Genomic DNA, 22,924 nt, shown 5'->3' with positions numbered 1-22,924 from the left:
ACATTTAATTACATGTCAAAAGAGTCCAAATTCTGTCATGCCTTCTAGAGAACTTCTACGGGACCACTCATTCTTCTAAGGAGTATTGATCACTTATCTATTATCTACTGGAGAGCAGTCATTTTTAAGTCAGACTTTCTGGGTTCAAATCCAGCTTCCCCATTCACTTGCAGTGGACCAGGGCTGGTCAAACCTGCTAAGCCTCTGTTTATTGCAGAACAAGGATAATTATGGGATATAAATTGTTGCGGGGTTTTATATAAGACAGTGTAGGAAGAGCACTCAGTACAGTGGGGCATAACCTACACACTCAGCACGCACTGTAGTCCTGTGGCCTGCACTTTAGAGATGGAGCGACTGCCCTGGTGGTCCAGTGGTTATCGATCTGCCTAATGCAACTACTGAAGCCTGAGCACCATAACTACTAGCGTGCCCTAGAGCATGTGCTCCGCGATAAGAGAAGCCACCACAATGAGAAGCATGGACAACGAAGAGTATGGCCCCCAATCCCTGCGACCAGAAAACGCATGAGCACTGCAATGAAGACTCAGCATAGCCAAAAAAATACTAAAAAACAAAAAAAAACCAAAAAACACAACATGAAGAACTCCCAGTTCTGGGCCTTGAAAGTTGGCAGAACCATCACAGAATGCCCATCTCAGCTAAAGCATACATTAAGAAATCAAACCTGCACATAAACCATGGTGCGCCACTCACTGCCTACAAAATAAAAGAAATACATCTTTTTGCACTTCCATTTCCTCATTTTAAAAATAGGTCTAGATTCACAAGAGATTCAAATGAGTTCAGGTATGTAAAGCACATTCCATGGTGCAGAGAGAGGAGGTTAAGAATTCAGGACATTAGGCAACTATTATCTCCAGCATCATTATAAGGAATCGCCTTACCATAACAGCCTTTCACAGGTGTGATTAATGTTCAGATTCAAAGGATGCACGTTCTTGCATCCTGGCTCAGTCACATACTAGCTCTGAAACTTTGGGCAAATGATTTAACCTCTCGAGTCTTCATTTCTTCATCTGCAAAATGGGCACAGTTAACAGCAGAGGCGTCCTATAAACTGGCAAAGTACTCAGCACAGGGCCTGATGCACAGTAGGCTCTCTGTAAATGCTGGCAATCACATGGCTACTTGGCCCAGAAACCTAGGAGTTGCCTTCTCTGCTGCATAAGATGAGCCAGCAATTCTGGCACCCTCTCTGCATGCAAGGCAGGAGACCTGGGTTCGATCCCTGGGTTGGGAAGATTTCCTGGGGAAGGGAATGGCTACCCGCCCCAGTATTCTTGCCTGGAGAATCCCATGGACAGAGGAAGCCAGGCGGGCTACAGCCCATGGGGGGTTGCAAAAGAGATACTCACGACTTGGCCACTAACCAACAACCATCACCTTCGTAACATCCTAAATCCACCACTTCATCCCTTGTCCATTGCCCCTGTCCTACTGCAAATCTCTAATTTCTCACCTGGCCAGTGCAACAGACTCCTACCTGATCTGCCTGGTGTCAGCACTTTCCATACAACTGAGGCTCTATCAGTTCAGTTCAGTCGCGACCCCATGAATTGCAGCACACCAGGCCTCCCTGTCCATCACCAACTCCTGGAGTCCACTCAGACTCACGTTCATGAGTCAGTGATGCCATCCAGCCATCTCATCCTCTGTCGTCCCCTTCTCCTCCTGCCCCCAATCCCTCCCAGCATCAAAGTCTTTTCCAATGAGTCAATGCTTCACATGAGGTGGCCAAAGTACTGGAGTTTCAGTTTTAGCATCATTCCTTCCAAGGAAATCCCAGGGCTGATCTCCTTCAGAATGGACTGGTTGGATCTCCTTGCAGTCCAAAGGACTCTCAAGAGTCTTCTCCAACACCACAGTTCAAAAGCATCAATTCTTCGGCGCTCAGCTTTCTTCACAGTCAAACTCTCACATCCACACATGACCACTGGAAAAACCAAAGCCTTGACTAGACGGACCTTAGTTGGCAAAGTAATGTCTCTGCTTTTCAACCATGCTATCTATACCAGACTGCAAACTTTTTCTGTGAGGGGGCAGGGTGTAAACAGCTTACATTTTAAGTAACATTCAGTCTGTCACAACTACTTGATTCTGCTATCCTATTGTGAAAGCAGTCCCAGCATGGATGATAGGTGACCAGGTTAGGTGCAGGTCTGCGGTCCAATAAAACTTTATTTATGGAGGCTAAAATTTGAGTTTCCCGTCAGTTTCATTTGTTACACACACACACACATTTTTTTTTTTCAAAGACAAAAAAAAAAGAAAAGCACCTAAGAATCATTCTTAAGAAAGTTGCGGGCTCTCCAAAAACAGGAAGTAGACCAGATTTGGCTGGCAGGCCACAGCTGCCAGGCCCCTGCCCTACAGAGACTGAATATTTTTGAAACTAAATCAGATCACATTACCCTCCGCTCAACCCCATAAAAGGCTTACTACTGTATTCAAAACAGACCTCAAACTCTTTACAAAGCGTCACATCACGAAGCCCTACCTGCCACCTGTTTCCATTTCTTTTCTGTTTGAGACATACTTGTTGACAACCTTCTGTAAGTTCAAGGCGTACAATACGTGTACGTGTTGTAGGTGTTGTACACAATACGTGTACTAAAGTGTTCCGTGCTGCAAAACGACAGCTACTGCAGCTGCTATGACAACCAGAGCAGCCCTCTCTTCTGGCCCCAATTTGCACTTGCGGATGCCCAGTACAGAAACGCCTCTGTCCCCGCCCCCGGGACTCAACTCCAAAGGCCCCTCGGTTCGAAGGAGGTCCCCCGAGTTTGCAGCTCCGCTCGCTAGCGCCCACCGCAGGCAGCCCGGGTGGTAACCTGGGTTACCGGGTCCGCGGCCAATCCCGCCCCCTCGTCTCGCACCTGCGGACCCCTCACCTGGTCTGCGCCAAAGGGCGTGATGTTGGCCTTGACTGCGCCCACGCCCAGGCCCACTAGCGCGAGCGCGGAAAGCACTGCGGGCGCGCAGTAGCGAGCGGGTGCGTCGGTGCACGGCGGCGCCGAGCAATTGCGGACGTTCGTAGGGCCGGGGGCCCCGCAGAGCGCCGAGCGTGTAGCGGGCGCGGCCAGCAGCGGGAAGGCCAGCATGCCGAGCAAGTAGAGCGCCAGGCTGAGTAGGATGGCGCGCGCCCGGCCAAGCCGCGCATCGGCGAGCCAGCCCCCGAACGGCGACACCAAGTAGGTGAGGCCCATGAAGAGCAGCAGCGCCTGGCTGGCCTCCGCGCCCTCCCAGCCGAACGCCGTGCCGTTGAGGAACAGCACCAGGTTGGCCGTGACGCCGTAGAAGGCGGCGCGCTCCAGCAGCTCCGTCAGCAGCACGGCCGCGCACGCTGCGCGCCGGCCCGCGAACGCCGTCCGCCGCGCGCCCAGCAGCGGCGCCCGCTCGTCGCCAGCGCCCTCCATGCGCCCACTCGCGCGCCGCCCGCCGGGCCGCTCTGCCGGATTCTGTCCGGCTCTGCAGCCGCCTTCGCCGCCGCCCTTCTCGCGAGACTCGTCCCGCCAGCCTCTTCGGCCCGCCCCACGACCGTCCCCATAGGGCGAGCCCGCCGCGAGGCCCCCTGGACTTCCGGTCGCGCCCCGGAAGTCTGCCCGAGAGGTGGCCCGGCTTCCGTCAGCTGCAGTGCGGGAGGGTGGGGGCGTGACTCCAGAGAGGGCTTTAAAAGTAAAAATCAGAGTCACTCGCTCGGAGGTTCCCAGATTTCTTGCAGTGATCTCAGCCTTTCCTTGCCCTCCAGGCCAGTGTACTCAGGCTGGCCCCTGCACCCGCGCCGGCTTCCTGGCCCTGGAATTTTGTCTCTCTTGTCTCTGGGAGCAGATAGTTCTTTTGACTGTTGTCCTGTGCATTGTAGGATGAGTAATGGCATCCCTGGCCTCTAGTCTCCATTAAATGCCTGTTGCACTCTGTTCCCCAGTTGTGACAATCAAAGCTGTCTCCAGATGTTCCCAAACGAGCCATGAGTGCAAAGTAGTCGGCACTGAGAGCCGCTGCCTGAGAACAAGCTCAGAGCCGATTTCCTTGTCACATGGCTAGCATTCTGTTTTCCTTCAGCCCTCAACTGGAGTGGTGACTCCTTGTAAACATTTCCTGACCAGTCCATCTAAAGTGGATTCCACGCCCATCCTATTAACCTGTTTTAGTTTCCATATACTCTCCGCCACGTTTTTATGCTTATTCCTTTGTCCGCAGCTTGTACGTGGCCCCCACAATTATGAACTCTATGGCGGCAGGGTTCTTGTGTGTCTTTTTCGTCACCGTGCTTCACCCCCGCCCCCATCCTCCCCACCCCACCGCCGGACACCTATGTGAGACAATGTCACAGTGCCACGGGTACTGCGTGGGACACTGCACCAGTGGTGCAACTGAAGAGGGTCCTGCAGAAACAGCCCTCAGCATGCTTCAGAAACTGGGAAACAGGGCTACAATGATTCAGTTCGAGCAAGACCACATCCTCTTCTTCGTCCATCCTTAAATCCAGCTGCTTCTGCTGCTGCTGCTGCTGCTAAGTCGCTTCAGTCGTGTCCGACTCTGTGCGACCCCATAGACGGCAGCCCACCAGGCTCCCCCATCTCTGGGATTCTCCAGGCAAGAACACGAGTGGGTTGCCATTTCCTTCTCCAATGCATGAAAGTGAAAAGTGAAAGTGAAGCCGCTCAGTCGTGTCTGACTCTCAGCGACCCCATAGACTGCAGCCTACCAGGCTCCTCCCATGGGATTTTAAACTGTGGGCTTGCTGGTAGGTCATCTGGGTAAGTAGTCCTTCCTAAAAGGCTTGAAGCAGCATGTATTAACTTTTTTATTTTTCAAAATGTCTGACATCTTGACTGTAGCAGAGCAAGGTGCTGGCACACAGCAGGCAGTAGATAAATATTTAATAAATATTTAATGAGAGATAACTGAATGCCACCATAGGACTTTTCCCACCACATCCATTAGTGCTAATTTTAAGCTGTCAGCTCCAGTGTCCCTTTCCTGATCTTCCCAGATTTGAACAGATCCCCCTTTTATGTATCATTAGAAGGCAGGATACAATTTTCTTACACACCACCCATGATAATTTATGCTTATTTGTTTTGTGAAGATGTTTAGTAGCTGTCCTTAAAGCTCAGAGTGCTAAGATTTTGTTTTTTCTGCTACTATATTCCTACAATCTAGGACAGTACCTGCCAGTGATATGTGTGGAATTAAGTGAATAAATGAATGACTATTTGTTGAATTGTAAATGGTGTTGGAAGAACTTGTTATGTTCACCTATTCTTTCTTTCTTTTTTTTCTGAGACTTTGTGATGTTCTGCAGCATATATTAGTATCCAAATTTTGCTAGTGGAAAAAGCAACCCCCTCAAGATTCCTGTCCCGAATCCTACATCTAGTAGGCATTAGAATTTAGACTTGAGTAAAAGGCTCCAAAACTAATTCCTAGTCCAGTGCTTCTTCCACACTGCAGCTTGTAGATAAGTCAAAAACTATGAGTCTCTTTTTTAAAGACTGACAGCATGATACACTCAGACAAAGCACAGAATAATATTAGCATTAAACATGGAATGAAAATAAAGCTCTTCAAGTGGAATCACATGGTGACTTAGTAATGGAGCTCTGCCCAAAACAGATGTGCCATTTTGAATGACAGCCAACTAACCCAATTAGATTGTCTCATTTAAGAAGGATAAAGCCAGGCAAAATGGGGGACAGTGGGGTGGGGGGAGGGGAGAGGAAGGCAGTTATAGAATTCAGGATGTGCACCTAGGACTGGTGAGCACTTGTACCTGGTCCTCGGGAGGTATGCCATGCACCCCAATGTCTGTACCCAGAGGCTGCAAAATACATTCAGCGGGCAGGAATGTTTTCCTTTGATTGTGGTGTTTAAAAGAAGTGAGTCAAAACCACATAATGCAAGATTCAGTTTCTTTGAAATGTCCAAAATAGGCAAGTCTATAGGGATAGAACTTAAGCTAGTGTGTGATACCCAGGTGCTGGGGGGATGGAAAGATTGAGGGGTGACTGCTAAAGCCTGTGCATTTCGTTTTGTGGTAGTGAAATATTCTGAAATCATGATGATAGTTGCACAACTCTGTGAATATATAAAAACCATTGAATTGTACATGTTAAATGAATGAACCGGATGGTATGTGAATTGCATTTCAATACAGCCATTGCCCAAAAAAGTGAGCCAACAGCTAAACACTGGGAGGTTTCACATGTAAAGTTAGATGCCCTGCTGCTCTTGAAAAAACAGGAGGAAGCCCTGGCAACACTGGGACTTGGGGCTGCCTGTGATACCAGTCACCACTCCCCAACCCCCCTACTTGAACTACGATGCTGGTATTTGTGTCTTTACATATTCTTTGCAGGCCACAGTGCCAGAGGGCTGTCTGTGACCTGCCCTTGGTGAAGAAACTGTGGCAGAAGTATCACTGAGCTAGGTCTCAGGGTAAACCTTGAGAAGTTCTGGCAGCTTCCACTTTTGTGCCTTGGGAGTCCTGGGCCAAGCTACCTTGCTGGAGAGACCATGTATTGGGAAAGATTCTGCAACTCCGTGGAGAAGGGGTCCCAGCACCCCAGCCTTCCAGCAGGCCTTCCCGCTGAAAGAAGATACATAAGTAACCACCAGCAAGAGCAACAGGAAAAACTGCCCCACTGAACATCCACCCAGATCACAGAAAAATGAACGGATTGAATAGTTGTTATTATTTATTTTTTTTATCTTTTTGTCTGTGTAGCACGGGAGGTCTTAGTTCCCCAGCCAGGGATTGAACCAGCAGTTCCCAACAGGGAAGTCTTAACCACTGGACAACCAGAAAGTGAAAGTTGCTCAGTCATGTCCAACTCTATACAGTCCATGGAATTCTCCAAGCCAGAATACTGGAGTGGGTAGCCTTTCCCTTCTACAGGGGATCTTCCCAACCTAGGGATCGAACCCAGGTCTCCCACATTGCAGGCAGATTCTTTACCAGCTGAGCCACAAGGGAAGCCCAAGAACACTGTAGTGGGTAGCCTATCCCTTCTTCCACAGATCTTCCCAATCCAGGAATCAAACCGAGGTTTCCTGCATTGAAGGCAGATTCTTTACCAACTGAGCTATGAGGGACATCTGGACCACCAGGGAGGTCCCTAAATAGCTGTTACTTTAAACCACTAAGTTCTGTGGAGGTTTGTTAGGCAGCATGAGAAAATGAAACATGCCTGCATTCTCCCATAGCCGCCATCTGTGACTCCAGGTAACCACCCAGTCTTTAGATGGAGCACACACTGTCTAGCTCACACATGTCATCCCAACTCTCTGTTGTCTTATTTTTTTCACAGCAGAGAAATTGTTCCCCATGTCTACACTGACTGCTGTCCAGCTGAAACTAGTTCAAATTGAATAAAATGAAAAATTCTGTTTCTCAGTCACACCAGCCACATTTCAGGTGTGCAGTGGCCCCAGGTGATGGGTGGCTGCCATTGTGCACAGCACAATCAAGATCACCCCACAGCTACAGGAAGTTTTACTTCTCTATATGAATGTGCAACAGGCATGGTTGGTTACTTGTTACCAATGTCCACACCTCTTTCTCCTTCCAAACAATCCTAACCCCACCCTGCTCTCCTTCAACTACCCATGTAGTTCAGGAGAAACTAACTTCATGTTTGTTTCTGGATCTGACTAGTCTGTACCAGTGCTAGATCTCTGATGCTTCTTCCTTTTTAAATTTAGTTTTTATTTTCTATTACTTATTTTTTGTCTTCACTGTATGGCATGTGGGATCTTAGTTCCCCGACCAGGAATGGAACCAGTGGCCCCTGTATTAGAAGCACAGAGTCTTAACCACTGAACCACCAAGGAAGTCCTTCTGATGCTTCTTCACAGCTTTCAGAAACCCAGCCTGTAGCCATTCAGGATGTGAATTTCCACCAGGGCCCAGGAGAAGACAAGTGACATAGATGGGCCCAGTCAGGCTAAAGGAAAGGACTCTTACTCAATGACTGCAAGAGAAATACACTCTTCCAGACTGGGCGTGAATGAGAATGCCCATAGACCTAGTTGCCAGGGATAGCTGTTTCACAATCACGTGACACATCAGTGTGGGATGAAGCCAGTTTTGTGGATGGCGCAGTGATGAATCAGGGAGATGTCACATAGCAAAAGAAACAAAAGATAGTAAATCTGACATTGTTTAAGCCACTCTGCTGGACTTTATGTTAGTATGACCCAAAACCACCTGTTGTGATTCGATCAGAACATGGGAAAACTGGGATTTCCCTGGTGATTCAGTGGCTAAGACTCTGTGCTCCCAATGCAGGGTGCCTGGGTTCTATCCCTGCTCAGGGAAGTAGACCCTCATATGCTGCAACTAAGAGTCTGTATGCCACAACTAAAGATCCTGCACACTGCAACAAAGACCCTGCAGCCAAAGAAATAAATAGATTCACACTGGTGTAAAGCAGAAACTAATACAACATTGTAAAGCAATTGTGCTCCAATTAAAGTAATAATAAAAATTTTTTAAATGGGAAAACAAAAAATAGAATAAGGGAAAGCAGCCTGATTTCCTACCCCTTCCCCCCAACACATGGTCCAATTCGCTCTTAGAATTTTCCACCTGGTCCCTGTAATCAGTGACTTTGCAGACTGCATACTAAGCCCACAATGATTGTATAGCTAAAGGGTTGATATACATTGACTCTCACCTCTTTGTTGGGTATATATATGATCCATGCCCTCTTCCTGAAAATAATTGTATAAGTCTCTCCCCTGCACCTAAAACAAATAAATATGTAAAGGACCAAACTCATGCGGCAAGCATCCAGGGATAGGTGACATCACCTTATTATTAAGTTCTTTGGGCAGCTTCTCCCCCTCCAGGGCCCTCTGGGAAAGAGGATCTTACTGCAAGGACGCTTGTAGTATAGATTGACTTTGGAAATGCCCTGTTTGCTCAAAACACAAATGCCCTGTTTTCTCCACCACCACCCTGCCCTCTGTGCCTTGCTCAATGCAGAGCTCAGAGAAGATTCTCTCAAAAGGGAGGTGTTCAGAAACCACCAGAGGCTGAGGACATTTCAGGGGCTGCCCAATCTCTCTGACTCTTTTTCATGACATTTCTGCTTCTTGTTTCACATCTGTGTGGCTCACCCCTTGGAACCAGACAGTGGCATGTACTTACTTAGTTTCAGCTTCCTCAAAGTGCTGGTTTACAAGTAGTCATCATGGACTTTCTGCATGTCCGTACATCACTCATTTGTTCAACAGACTGCCAAGCACCTTGCCTGCATGTCACAACAGCTCAGGTCAGCACCCACGGCCAATCCTTCTGCTTTTCTGGTTTCCCAGTTCCCTACAGAGGAACTCAGGCACAGCTCATCTTTTGTGCATCATTAGCTTTATTAGACTCACAGGTCATGTCATTGGTCTTCCATCACTCCATGGAGAGCTATCAGAAGTTCTCTTTATTACAGGGAATCCCTATTGCAACAGTTCTATCTGGCTGCAGATGGTCTAGATAGAAGCAGAAAACAGGACTGAAAACAGAGTCAACCAACAGAGTGGAATCAAGTCTTATTTTCTGAAGCCCAACCAAAGCTACCCAAACCTGCCTTGGTGGGAATTAACTCAGCTCTCAGAATGACCTGTATTTTATTTTTACAGAGGATGTGAGAGTGTGTGACCACGAAGATGGGTTTTGATTTGACTTTTTTGAAACACTCGCTATGTTGGACCTTTGGAGTAGCAACCTCTGCTTCTTGGGTTTTTTCCCTCCTGGCTTTTAAAAACCTGTGGGACATCTGCAAAAGTCAGATATTCACCAATAGAAAGGGGGAGGTATAAGAGGGAATGAGAGAGTAAGTGAAAGAAAATGAACTTCTGTTTCCTCCTATTTGAAGAAGTAACAGATGTGAACACATAACAGATGTGGACCACGCCTAACCATTCTCTTTGCACTCCCACTTTAAAATGTTTCTTGTAAATACCTTAATTTATGTTGCAGTTGTAAAATAATTGCTAGTTATAAGTGTATTTATTTTTTTAATTAGGCCTTACAGGAAAGATAAATGGAGATGAATCCAAAGGACAAAAATTGAAGCACGTATTAATACATAAAGTAACTCAGCATGTGACAATTAAAGGCATTTCCAATCCATGGGGAAAATAATAGATTATTCAGTAAATTTTGTCAGCAGAGAATAAACGTGTGTGGGAAATAGGCTTCACATATTGTACTGACATAAATTCTAGATAGACAAAATAGTGTCATGGACAAATTGAAAAGATAAAAGCGTTAAGGGAAAATATGGGCAAATATAAAATCTCAGGGTGGGGAAAGCTTTTCTAAGCCTAAGGCTAAAACCATAAAGGAAAAGTTAATTGATTTGACTCCAAAAAGATTTAAAACATACTTGTAGAAAAAAAAAATTGCAGTTGACAGCAAACAAACTGAAAAAAATTTTTGAAATACATATGACAAAGTTATTGTCCTATTACACAGAGTTCTTTGGAATCCTATGAAATGTATTGAATAAGCGTCCAATAAATAAAACTGGCAAAGTGAATGTCCAGGCATTATTGAAGAGAGCTGTCCTTTGGGCTTCACCAGCCTCTGTTCCTGCTCTGGCAACAGTCCCTGGATTTTCTAGGGTCATCCATGCTCCCTGTGGTTCTAGTAAGACTGGCAGAGAGTGATCAGAAGTGGTCGTGTGACCTATGCCCATCCAATCAACAATAGTTCATCTATTGCTCTACAGTGATTGGATCAAAGATAGACATGTGACCCAAGTCAGTTTAATCAGAGCTAACCCCATGACTTATTCTGGAGTAACCAGGAAGAAACATTCCCCTTTCTCCTGGATTTGGAATTTTAAGGATATAAGCCTGGAGTTGCTGGGGACCATCTCGTAAAACCTAAGGATGAAGCAACCCAGAAGCAGGCGGAAATGAAGAGAGAAAGCCCTTGTTTCAGCGTGGCATTTTCTAGGTCTTAGTTCTGACCCTGACTCCCCTGCCTCCCACCCCAGACATTTCGATTTTGAGTCCATAAATTCTCATTTTGATTAAGCAAGCGTGACTTTCTTTATTTGCAGTTGAAAAAGTGCCAGTTAATACAAGCAATACATACACAGAGAGAAAAGCAAAAATGCCAATGCCCTTCATGGAAGAAAAAAAAAAATCACGTTTCACCAATACTTTAAAAATGCAAAAAGAGAGAACATTTCATCACTAGAACAGAAAAATACCCAGAATTGGCAAAGCTTGGGGAGATGAGTGTGCTTGTAAATGACCAATACAAAGTCAAATTGTACAACTTTTCTGGAGGACAATTAGTCATTTGTATCAAAATCACATTTGCTTACACTTGGAATGTGCAATTACATTTCTTGGAACATAAGAATGTGGCAGAGACTTAGCTATAAAATGCTCATTGCAATGCTGCTTGAAATAACAAAAAGATTAGAAACAGCAAAGATTTACAATCAGTTCAGCTGAGTTCAGTTCACTCTCTCAGTTCTGTCCAACTCTTTTCCACCCCATGGACTGCAGCACACAAGGCTTCCTTGTCCATCATCAACTCCTGGAGTTTACTCAAACTAATGTCCATCGAGTCAGTGATGCCATCCAACCATCTCATCCTCTGTTATCCCCTTCTCCTCCTGCCATCAATCTTTCCCAGCATCAAGGTCTTTTCAAATGAGTCAGCTCTTCCTATCAGGTGGCCAAACTATTGGACCTTCAGCTTCAGCATCAGTCCTTCCAATGAATATTCAGGACTGATTGCCTTTAGGATGGACTGGTTGGATCTCCTTGCAGTCCAAGGGACTCTCAAGAGTCTTCTCCAACACCACAGTTCAAAAGCATCAATTCTTCGGTACTCAGCTTTCTTTATAGTCCAACTGAGAGGGTAAGAGACAGGAAGGCCAGGGGTCTCCAAATGGAGGAAATAGGCTGAAAGTGTCAGACATTTTTATCTCTCTTAAGTGGCAGGAGGAAACAAACTAGTAATATTTTTTCCCTTCTCTATACAAATTTAAAAGGTTTTTCTTAAAATATTGTGTTGCTATAATGACACATGGTTTCACCTGAAGTTAACTATTCTCAAACCTTGACTTAACCAATTTTGAAAACTCACTAGTGGCCACAGGACTGGAAAAGGTCAGTTTTCATTCCAATCTCAAAGAAAGGCAATGCCAAAGAATGCTCAAAGTACTGCACAATTGCACTCATTTCACATGCTAGTAAAGTAATGCTCAAAATTCTCCAAGCCAGGCTTCAGCAATATGTGAACCGTGAACTTCCAGATGTTGAAGCTGGTTTTAGAAAAGGCAGAGGAACCAGAGATCAAATTGCCAACATCCACTGCATCATGGAAAAAGCAAGAGAGTTCCAGAAAAACATCGATTTCTGCTTTGTGGACTATGCCAAAGCCTTTGACTGTGTGGATCACAATAAACTGTGGAAAATTCTGAAAGAGATGGGCCAGACCACCTGACCTGCCTCTTGAGAAATCTGTATGCAGGTCAGGAAGCAACAGTTAGAACTGGACATGGAACAACAAACTGGTTCCAAATAGGAAAAGGAGTACATCAAGGCTGTATATTGTCACCCTGCTTATTTAACTTCTATGCAGAGTACATCATGAGAAACGCTGGACTGGAAGAAACACAAGCTGGAATCAAGATTGCCGGGAGAAATATCAATAACCTCAGATATGCAGATGATACCACCCTTATGGAAGAAAGTGAAGAAGAACTAAAAAGCCTCTTGATGAAAGTGAAAGAGGAGAGTGAAAAAGTTGGCTTAAAGCTCAACATTCAGAAAACGAAGATCATGGCATCCGGTCCCATCACTCCATGGGAAATAGATGGAGAAACAGTGGAAACAGTGGCAGACTTTATTTTGGGGGGCTCCAAAATCACTGCAGATGGTGACTGCAGCCATGAAATTAAAAGATGCTTACTCCTTGGAAGAAAAGTTACGAGCAACCTAGATAGCATATTTAAAAACAGAGACATTACTTTGCCAAAAAAGATCTGTCCAGTCAAGGCTATGATTTTTCCTGTGGTCATGTATGGATGTGAGAGTTGGACTGTGAAGAAAGCTGAGCACTGAAGAATTGATGCTTTTGAACTGCGGTGTTGGAGAAGACTGTTGAGAGTTCCGTGGACTGCAAGGAGATCTAACCAGTCCATTCTGAAGGAGATCAGTCCTGGGTGTTCTTTGGAAGGAATGATGCTAAAGCTGAAACTCCAGTACTTTGGCCACCTTATGCGAAGAGTTGACTCATTGGAAAAACTCTGATGCTGGGAGGGATTGGGGGCAGGAGGAGAAGGGGACGACCGAGAATGAGATGGCTGGATGGCATCACTGACTTGATGGACATGAATCTGAGTGAACTCCCGGAGTTGGTGATGGACAGGGAGGCCTGGCGTGCTGTGATTCATGGGGTCGCAGAGTTGGACACAACTGAGCAACTGAACTGAACTGAACTGAACTGCCCTTCTACAAGATTCAAGTCAGTCGTTTCATGGCCTGGGATGAATCATCTGGTGCCAAGACTATCCCAAAATGCATCTTATGGATGGTGGACCTCGTGCCATTCTGGGTTTTAAGACATTCCTTTCTTTCATTAACAGACTGCTAGTGACTATATAGGGGCTTCCCTGGTGGCTCAGACAGTAAAGCGTCTGCCTGCAATGCGGGAGACCTGGGTTCGATTCCTGGGTCGGGAAGATCCCCTGGAGAAGGAAATGGCAATCCACTCCAGCACTCTTGCCTGGAAAATCCCATGGACTGTACGTCCATGGGGTCGCAAAGAGTCGGACATGACTGAGCGACTTCACTTCACTTCACTTCAGTGACTATATAACATCCAGCTGAAGACTAGCAGTGGGGTACTCTCTCTGCCCCCTTTTGATGCCTGTGTTAGAAGCTTTCTCAATCTCCTTTATACTTTAATAAAACTTTATTACACAAAAGCTCTGAGCGATCAAGCCTCATCTCTGGCCCTGGATTGATTTCTTCTCCTCCAGAGGCCAAGAATCCTGGCATCTTTTCGTTCAGCAACAGCCTTTCATCTTGGGGGCTCATCCGGGATCCTTCAGGACAAGGTAAGGATGCTTGGAGCTCCAGTTCTTTGTTCTCCTAGTGAACACATTTCCTGCTGTACTTTACTAACTGTACGGTGTGGTTGTGTGAATGAATGAAACACCATGCGTGAAGCAAGTGAGGAGCCCTGCTCTGCGGTTCCACAGTGATCTCATACAGCTTATGGCAGAAACCTGTTGGAGGTTTATACCGACCTGCCAATGCCAAAAGGCACCCAACGTCTCCTTCGGGGACCGACCAGAAATGGGAAAAGCATGTGGACTGAACTCTCCTTTCTCGGTCAGACTTTTCAGTCTCTTTGACCATTTCATAACTCCTTGGGAATTAGAAGTACTAACCTAATCTATCAGATCATAGACTTTCAAGGGACTTGTGATCTATGCTATTAATTACTGTGTACTCTTACTTAGGTCCCAAACTTTGATTGGTAGTCAGGAAGCGCCTAGCCTCACTAGGAATCAAAAGTTTGGAAGCTAGGTGGAGCTCTAGCTCCAAGAGCATCTCTGAGGTTAAAAGGTTACTCAGATTGGAACTGCAATGGGATTTTTCCTTTGGTAATGCTGGCTCTGCAGATGGTGACTGCAGCCGTGAAATTAAAAGACGCTTACTCCTTGGAAGAAAAGTTATGACCAACCTAGACAGCATATTCAAAAGCAGAGACATTACTTTGCTGACTAAGGTCTGTCTAGTCAAGGCTATGGTTTTCCTGTGGTCATGTATAGAGGTGAGAGTTGGACTGTGAAGAAGGCTGAGCGCCAAAGAATTGATGCTTTGGAACTGTGGTGTTGGAGAAGACTCTTGAGAGTCCCTTGGACTGCAAGGAGATCCAACCAGTCCATTCTGAAGGAGATCAGCCCTGAGATTTCTTTGGAAGGAATGATGGCTAAAGCTGAAACTCCAGTACTTTGGCCACCTTTGACTCATTGAAAAAAACTCTGATGCTGGGAGGGATTGGGGGCAGGAGGAGAAGGGGATGACTGAGGATGAGATGGCTGGATGGCATCACGGACTTGATGGATGTGAGTCTGAGTGAACTCTGGGAGATGGTGATGAACAGGGAGGCCTGGTGTGCTGCGATTCATGGGGTCGCAAAGAGTCGGACACGACTGAGCAACTGAACTGAACGCTGGCTCTTAGTGGACCAGAGGAGCCTCCTATACTGGTGTGGTGATGCTTGGAAGGAACATCTCAGGTTTATGTTGGTATTGGTCTTATTGTGGTCAGAAATATACTCAGGGTTGTGCACAGGCACTCAGGTGACGAATGTTTCCCCCAGCAGTCTTAGCTTGGGAGGCATTCCGGAAGGTTACTCTGATTGCACCCCGGGTGGCATCAAAGACAAGCAAGGTTTTAATGGTGAAGAGCTGGATGTCAATCAGGGATGCCCATCAGGTCTACCCCTGGTGCATCCCCACCCTGTCTCAGTGGTAGAACTGGGAGGGACGAGTGTGACACCTGTAAAGTCTGTCTACACCCCCATGTAGAGCAGGGAGGGACACCTTCGGTAGAAAGATGGCCCTGGTCGCTTTTTTTCTCTCGTACAGATGGAAGCTAACAACTCCAGCCTCACTCCTTTGAACTGTATCCTGAAAAACGAATAGATCTGATCCCCAGGGCTTAAAGAAGACACACCTGGTCTTCCTACGTGATACTGCATGGCCGCAGTACCCCCTGGAGGATGGCGAACGGTGGCCGGTTGGAGGGTCTCTTAAGTATAATACTGTTTTACAATTAGACCAGTTCTGTAGAAAACAAGGAAGATGCGATCAGAGTCATTTTATCAGATATATTCTTGAAGGACTCAGGCAGGCGTGTTCTAAGCCTTTCAGTTCAGTTCAGTTAAGTCACTCAGTCGTGTTTGACTCTTTGTGACCCCATGAATCGCAGCACACCAGGCCTCCCTGTCCATTACCAACTCCCGGAGTTTACTCAGATTCATGTCCATCAAGTCAGTGATGCCATCCAGCCATCTCATCCCCTGTCGTCCCCTTCTCCTCCTGCCCCCAATCCCTCCCAGCATCAAAGTCTTTTCCAATGAGTCAACTCTTCGCATGAGGTGGCCAAAGTACCGAAGTTTCAGCTTTAGCATCATTCCTTCCAAAGAAATCCCAGGGCTGATCTCCTTCAGAATGGACTGGTTGGATCTCCTTGCAGTCCAAGGGACTCTCAAGAGTCTTCTCCAACACCACAGTTCAAAAGCATCAATTCTTCAGGCGCTCAGCCTTCTTCACAGTCCAACTCTCACATCCATACATGACTATTGGAAAACCATAGCCTTGACTAGATGGACCTTAGTCGGCTAAGTAATGTCTCTGCTTTTGAATATGCTATCTAGGTTGGTCATAACTTTTCTTCCAAAGAGTAAGCATCTTTTAATTTAATGGCTGCAGTCACCATCTGCAGTGATTTTGGAGCCCCCAAAAATAAAGTCTGACACTGTTTCCACTGTTTCTCCATCTATTTCCCAAGAAGTGATGGGACCGGATGCCATGATCTTCGTTTTCTGAGTGTTGAGCTTTAAGCCAACTTTTTCACTCTCCTCTTTCACTTTCATCAAGAGGCTTTTTAGTTCTTCTTCACTTTCTGCGATAAGGGTGGTGTCATCTGCATATCTGAGGTTATTGATATTTCTCCCGGCAATCTTGATTCCAGCCTCTTCCAGTCCCAGCGTTTCTCATGATGTACTCAGCATAGAAGTTAAATAAGCAGGGTGACAATATACAGCCTTGACATACTCCTTTTCCTATTTGGAACCAGTCTGTTGTTCCAGGTCCAGTTCTAATTGTTGCTTCCTGACCTGCATACAGATTTCTCAGGAGGCAGGTTAGGTGGTCTGGTATTCCTATCTCTCTCAGAATTTTCCACAGTTTGTTGTGATCCACACAGTCAAAGGCTTTGGCATAGTCAAGAAAGCAGAAATAGATGTTTTTCTGGAACTCTCTTGCTTTTTCCATGATCCAGCAGATGTTGGCAATTTGATCTCTGGTTCCTCTGCCTTTTCTAAAACCAGCTTGAGCATCAGGAAGTTCACGGTTCACGTATTGCTGAAGCCTGGCTTGGAGAATTTAGAGCATTACTTTACTAGCATGTGATATGAGTGCAATTGTGCGGTAGTTTGAGCATTCTTTGGCATTGCCTTTCTAAGCCTTTAAACTATGGCAAATTGGCAAACATAAAACAGGAGGAGAAGGAAGCTCCTGGTAAATTCCTAGATAGACTAAGAGAAGCCCTTCGCAGGTTCACTGAGATTGATCCCAAAAGTGAAGAAGGAAAAGTGATCTTAAAAGATAGATTTCTCACTCAGTCGGCTCCAGATATCTGCTGTAAGCTATTAAAATGGGTGTATGGACCAAATCAGTCTTTAGATAATCTGTTACAACTGGCTCAGACAGTCTATTATGGTAGGGAATATGAGGGAAAAAAAGAAAGGCAGAGAAAGACAAAGGAACAGGCAGAAGCCTTCGCAGTGGCTATGAGAACCGTTCTTAAACAGTCTGAGAATAATGCCCAGAGGGACCCAGGTGAAAAGGGGTGGGCTTGCTATTACTGTGGAAAGGAGGGGCACCTCAAGCGGGATTGCCCTCAGGCATCTAAGCCACCTCCGGCTCCATGTCCGGTCTGCAAAGGACCACACTGGAAGAGAGACTGCCCCCAGAGATATAGGTCTCCGGGGTCGGACTCTCAGGACAATGAGGACTGAAGGTGCCTGGGGGTCCCCACACAAGCTCCCATCCTAATTACACCTGAGGAACCCTGGGTATTAATAACTGTGGGGGCCAATCTGTCTATTTCCTTTTAGATACTGGGACAACTTACTCTGTGCTTATTGAAGCCCCTGGCCCACTTTCTTCCCAATCTGCTTCTGTAATGGGACTGTCTGGACGAGCCAAAAGGTATTATTTCAGTTATTCTTTATGCTGTAACTGAGATTCTATGCTATTTTCACACAAGTTTCTGACTGCCAGAATCTCATATCCCTTTTGGAGAGGGATATACTGAGCAAGGTCCATGCCTCTGTTTTCATGAATATGGAGCCCTCCCTTTCTCTCCCTGAATAAAATGTAAATCCTAGAGTATGGGCTGATGGAAAATCTGTGGGTCAAGCACAAAATGCTATTCCTATAGTTGTCAAGTTCAAAGCCCCACACTTATTTCCACATAAGAAGCAGTGTCCACTGAAACCCGAGGTTAAGGAAGGGTTAAAACCCATCATCAAAAATTTAAAGGAGCAGGGACTATTAGTTCCCTGTAACAGTCAATGCAACACTCCTATTTTGGGTATAAAGGAACAAGCGTCTTTTAAGTTCATGGCTGCAGTCACCATCTGCAGTGAGTTTGGAGCCCCCCCCCCCAAAAAGTCTTTCACTGTTTCCATTGTTTCCCCATCTATTTGCCATGAAGTGATGGGACCAGATGCCATGATCTCAGTTTTCTGAATGTTGAGCTTTAAGCCAACTTTTTCACTCTCCTCTTTCACTTTCATCAAGAGGCTTTTTAGTTCTTCTTCACTTTCTGCCATAAGGGTGGTGTCATCTGCATATCTGAGGTTATTGATATTTCTCCCGTCAATCTTGATTCCAGCTTGTGCTTCTTCCAGCCCAGCGTTTCTCATGATGTACTCTGCATATAAGTTAAATAAGCAGGATGACAATATACAACCTTAACATACTCCTGTCCTGATTTGGAGCCAGTCTGTTGTTCTATGTCCAGTTTTAACTGTTGCTTCTTGACCTGCATACAGACTTCTCAGGAGGCAGGTCAGGTGGTCTGGTATTCCCATCTCTTTCAGAATTTTCAGTTTGTTGTGATCCACACAGTCAAATGCTTTGGCATAGTCAATAAAGTAGAAGTAGATGTTTTTCTGGAACTCTCTTGCTTTTTTGATGATCCAGCAGATGTTGGCAATTTGATCTCTGGTTCCTCTGCCTTTTCTAAAACCAGCTTGAACATCTGGAAGTTCACGGTTCACATACTGTTGAAGCCTGGCTTGGAGAATTTTTATCGTCACTTTGCTAGCATGTGAGATGAGTGCAATTGTGCAGTAGTTTGAGCATTCTTTGGCATTGCCTTTCTTTGGGATTGGGGTGAAAACTGACCTTTCCCAGTCCTGTGGCCACTGCTGAGTTTTCCAGATTTGCTGGCATATTGAGTGCAACACTTTCATAGCATCATCTTTTAGGATTTGAAATAGCTCAGCTGGAATTACTTCACCTCCACTAGCTTTGTTCATAGTGATGCTTCCTAAGGCCCACTTGACTTTGCATTCCAGGATGTCTGGCTCTAGATGAGTTATCACACCATCGTGGTTATCTGAGTCATGAAGATCTTTTTTGTATAGTTCTCCTGTGTACTCTTGCTACCTCTTCTTAATATCTTCTGCTTCTCTTAGGTCCATACCATTTCTGTCCTTTATTGTGCCCATCTTTGCATGAAAAGTTCCCTTGGTATGTCTAATTTTCTTGAAGAGATCTCTAGTCTTTCCCATTCTACTGTTTTCCTCTATTTCTTTGCATTGACCACTGAGGAAGGCTTTCTTACTTCTCCTTGCTATTCTTTGGAACTCTGCAATCAAATGGGTATATCTTTCCTTTTCTCCTTTGCCTTTGGCTTCTTTTCTTTTTACAGTTTTTTGTAAGTCTTCCTCAGACAGCCATTTGGCCTTTTTGCATTTCTTTTCCTTGAGGATTGTCTTGATCCCTGCCTCCTGTACAGTGTCAAAAACCTCCGTCCATAGTGCTTCAGCCACTCCATCAGATCTAACCCCTTGAATCTATTTGTCACTTCCACTGTATAACTGTAAGGGATTTGATTTAGGTCATACCTGAATGGTCTCATGGTTTTCCCTACTTTCTTCAATTTAAGTCTGAATTTGGCAATAAGGAGTTCAGGGTCTGAGCCACAGTCAGCTCCCAGTTTTTGCTGACTGTATAGAGCTTCTCCATCTTTGGCTGCAAAGAATATGGTCAGTCTGATTTGGGTATTGATCATCTGGTGATATCCATGTGTAGAGTCTTCTTTTGTGCTGTTGGAAGAGGGTGTTTGCTATGACCAGTGCATTCTCTTGGCAAAACTCTGTTAGCCTTTGACCTGCTTTGTTTTGTACTCCACGGCTAAATTTGCCTGTTACTCCAGGTATCTTTTGACTTCCTACTTTTGTATTCCAGTCCTGTATAATGAAAAGGACATCTTTTTTGAGTGTTAGTTCTAGAAGGTCTTGTAGGTCTTCACAGAACTGTTCGGCTTCAGCTTCTTCAGCATTACTGGTTGGGGCATAGACTTGGATTACTGTGATATTGAATGGTTTGCCTTGGAAACAAACAGATCGTTTTTGAGACTGTATCCAAGTTCTGCAGTCTCTTTTGTTGACTATGACGACTCCATTTCTTCTAAGGAATTCTTGCCTACAGTGAAGTGAAGTGAAAGTGACATCGCTCAGTCGTGCCCGACTCTTTGCGACCCTGTGGACTGTAGTTTACAAGGTTCCTCTGTCCATGGAATTTTCCAGGCAAGAGTACTGGAGTGGGTTGCCATTTCCTTCTCCAGGGGATCTCATAATAATGATTATCTGAGTTAAATTCACCCATTCCAGTCTATTTTAGTTCACTGATCCCTAAAATGTAGATGTTCACTTCAGAAGGCATTGATTAAATGAATTACAGTGCATACATACTCTGTAATATTATGTAGTTATTCACACGATACTATTGAAGTGGGTTCTAAGTGTTGCTGACATGTTTTTGTATTACTTTCCTGTGAGTGAAAGTTGCTCAGTCGTGTCCGAATTCTCCAGGCCAGAATAGTGGAGTGGGTAGCCTTTCCTTTCTCCAGGGGATCTTCACAAGCCAGGGATCAAATGCAGGTCTTCAGTATTGCAGGTGGATTCTTTACCAGCTGAACAACAAGGGAAGCTGTGTAACAAATGACCACAACCTTAGCTGCTCAAACAACACTGACCTATTATCTGGAGGCTTTGCAATTCAGGAGACTGGGCGGGACTGACTGGGTTCTCAGCCCAAGGTCTCACACAGCTGACATTAAGGTGTGGGACAAGGGTGAGAGGTCACCTAGAGCTCCTGTACTAGTGGTTGATTCTAGTTCTTTGAGGTGGTTGTGGGAGGCAGGGAGTAGGGGTATCCATTTCCTGCTGGCTGGCATCTGGGGGTTGCTCTCAGCCTCTACTACCTTCTAGTACTCCTTGTCATGGGACTTTGTTTATGCCCAAAGCCATCATTAAGAATCTCCCTGACATCAAATCCTCTCTCCTACTTTGCACTTTTCCATCATCAGGAAATGCCCGGTCTCTTTAAAGAGACAGTGGGTTTGACTTAGCTTGCATAATCTCCCTATGGAGGGCAACTGATTAGTTTTGTTTGATTTTTTGTTTGTTTGTTTGTTTGTTTTGTGGACCATAAGTCTTTATTAAATTTGTTCCAGTATTGCTTCTGTTTTGTGTTTTGGTTTTTTGGCTGCAAGCCATATGGGATAGCTCCCCAACCACAGGTCAAACCCACACCCCCTGCATCGGAAGGCAAAGTCTTAACCACTGGACCACCAGGGAATTCCTATGGGTGACTGTTTTGGGGATTTAATCACTTTTGCAAATTCTCTTCATAGCATCACCGATAAGTGTTTAAATTGGAAGAATGTAAAACAAGAAGTGGGAAATCTTGAGGTAGACTGTTGCCTATCATAATTGTCAAAAGAGCAGTGACCTCCCCCCGCCCCTCGCCACCAAAAAAAGTGTAGAGTGTTTCTACCTTTTGTAGCAGTCACAAACACAAAACAGAATAAAAATCAGCCACAATAAAATAGTGAGTCCAAAGCAGAGCTAAAAAAAAATCACAGTAAAAAATCCACACTCCCTGTGTTACTTTGGGAAGTTTCTATGCCTGTTTCCTCATCTGAAAAGTGGTAAGAACCATAGTACCTACCATCTAGGACTGGGGAAATGTCCAGGAGTATGCTGAGTATTTAGAACGTTGCCAAGCTCAGGGTCTGTAACCACTGCTAGGATGATTATATTTGCCTGTTAAGTCTGGAAAAACCTGAAACAGTATTAATAGCGCTGCTCTCAGTGGGATGCTGTGAGATTTTAAAAACCTGTTTATCTGTCTGGCTGTATAATAAAACTTGGTCATGTAATAAAAATAAGTTGACAACCTGAAAGAATAACTATGGGCCTCTGCAAGCAACAGGTTGTTACTGGAACATCTTCCATTTAGTAAAGCTCCAATATGCCCAGAATTGGACCTGTGTCTCTTACATAATTAGAAATAGGAAGCCATATATGTCAGACTCACTGTCTCCTTCAACACTGATGAGGATCTTTAGGGTGAGCATCCTCCTGCTGAAAAGTTATGAAAAGAGTCTGCTCAGCCATCAGAACAGCAGTGGGAATCAAAGGCCTGCTTTCTTGCCCAAAACTAAGAGGGAGAAGCACTTAGTCCTGGTTGACTTCCTCCTGTTCATTAAACAACACTAGAAAGAACTAGTTACTCTCAGACTAACAGCTTTTTTTTTTTTTTTTTTTTAAATCACTTTCAAGTGCTGTCAGTGAAAGCCAGGAAAAGGAAACATAAGCAGCACACTTAAACCACAGTTCTACATATATCTTTTTTTTCTTTTAATGAAGATTTCTCACTTTCCTTCTCTCTCCATCTCTCTCTCTCATACACTCACACACACACCCCACATTTGTAGTTCTCAGTACTAAGGAGAGGAATGAAGATGCAAAGATGGAAAACTCTGGGGACTTCCCTGGCTGTCCAGTGGTTAAGACTACACTCCTCCACTGCAGGGGGTGTGGGTTTGA

At 45.3% G+C, this 22,924-nt stretch overlaps 1 protein-coding gene across 3 annotated transcripts in view; it reads right to left on the bottom strand.

The window, feature by feature from the left end:
- The window catches only part of SLC15A4 (solute carrier family 15 member 4), a 29,282-nt gene extending 25,788 nt beyond the window's left edge, over positions 1 to 3,494 (bottom strand). For all 3 annotated transcript variants that reach the window (XM_060400748.1, XM_015101570.4, XM_042234505.2), the window contains exon 1: positions 2,916 to 3,494. In XM_060400748.1, the coding sequence (XP_060256731.1) occupies positions 2,916 to 3,440 (525 nt within the window). In that variant the 5' untranslated portion in view covers positions 3,441 to 3,494. The remainder of the gene's footprint in view (positions 1 to 2,915) is intronic.
- Between the last annotated feature and the right edge of the window lie 19,430 nt (positions 3,495 to 22,924).

This window comes from Ovis aries, chromosome 17, assembly GCF_016772045.2.
Source record: "Ovis aries strain OAR_USU_Benz2616 breed Rambouillet chromosome 17, ARS-UI_Ramb_v3.0, whole genome shotgun sequence".
Classification (NCBI taxonomy): domain Eukaryota; kingdom Metazoa; phylum Chordata; class Mammalia; order Artiodactyla; family Bovidae; genus Ovis; species Ovis aries.
Note: the sequence above shows the minus strand (reverse complement) of the source record. Positions and strands in the feature narration are given on the sequence as shown.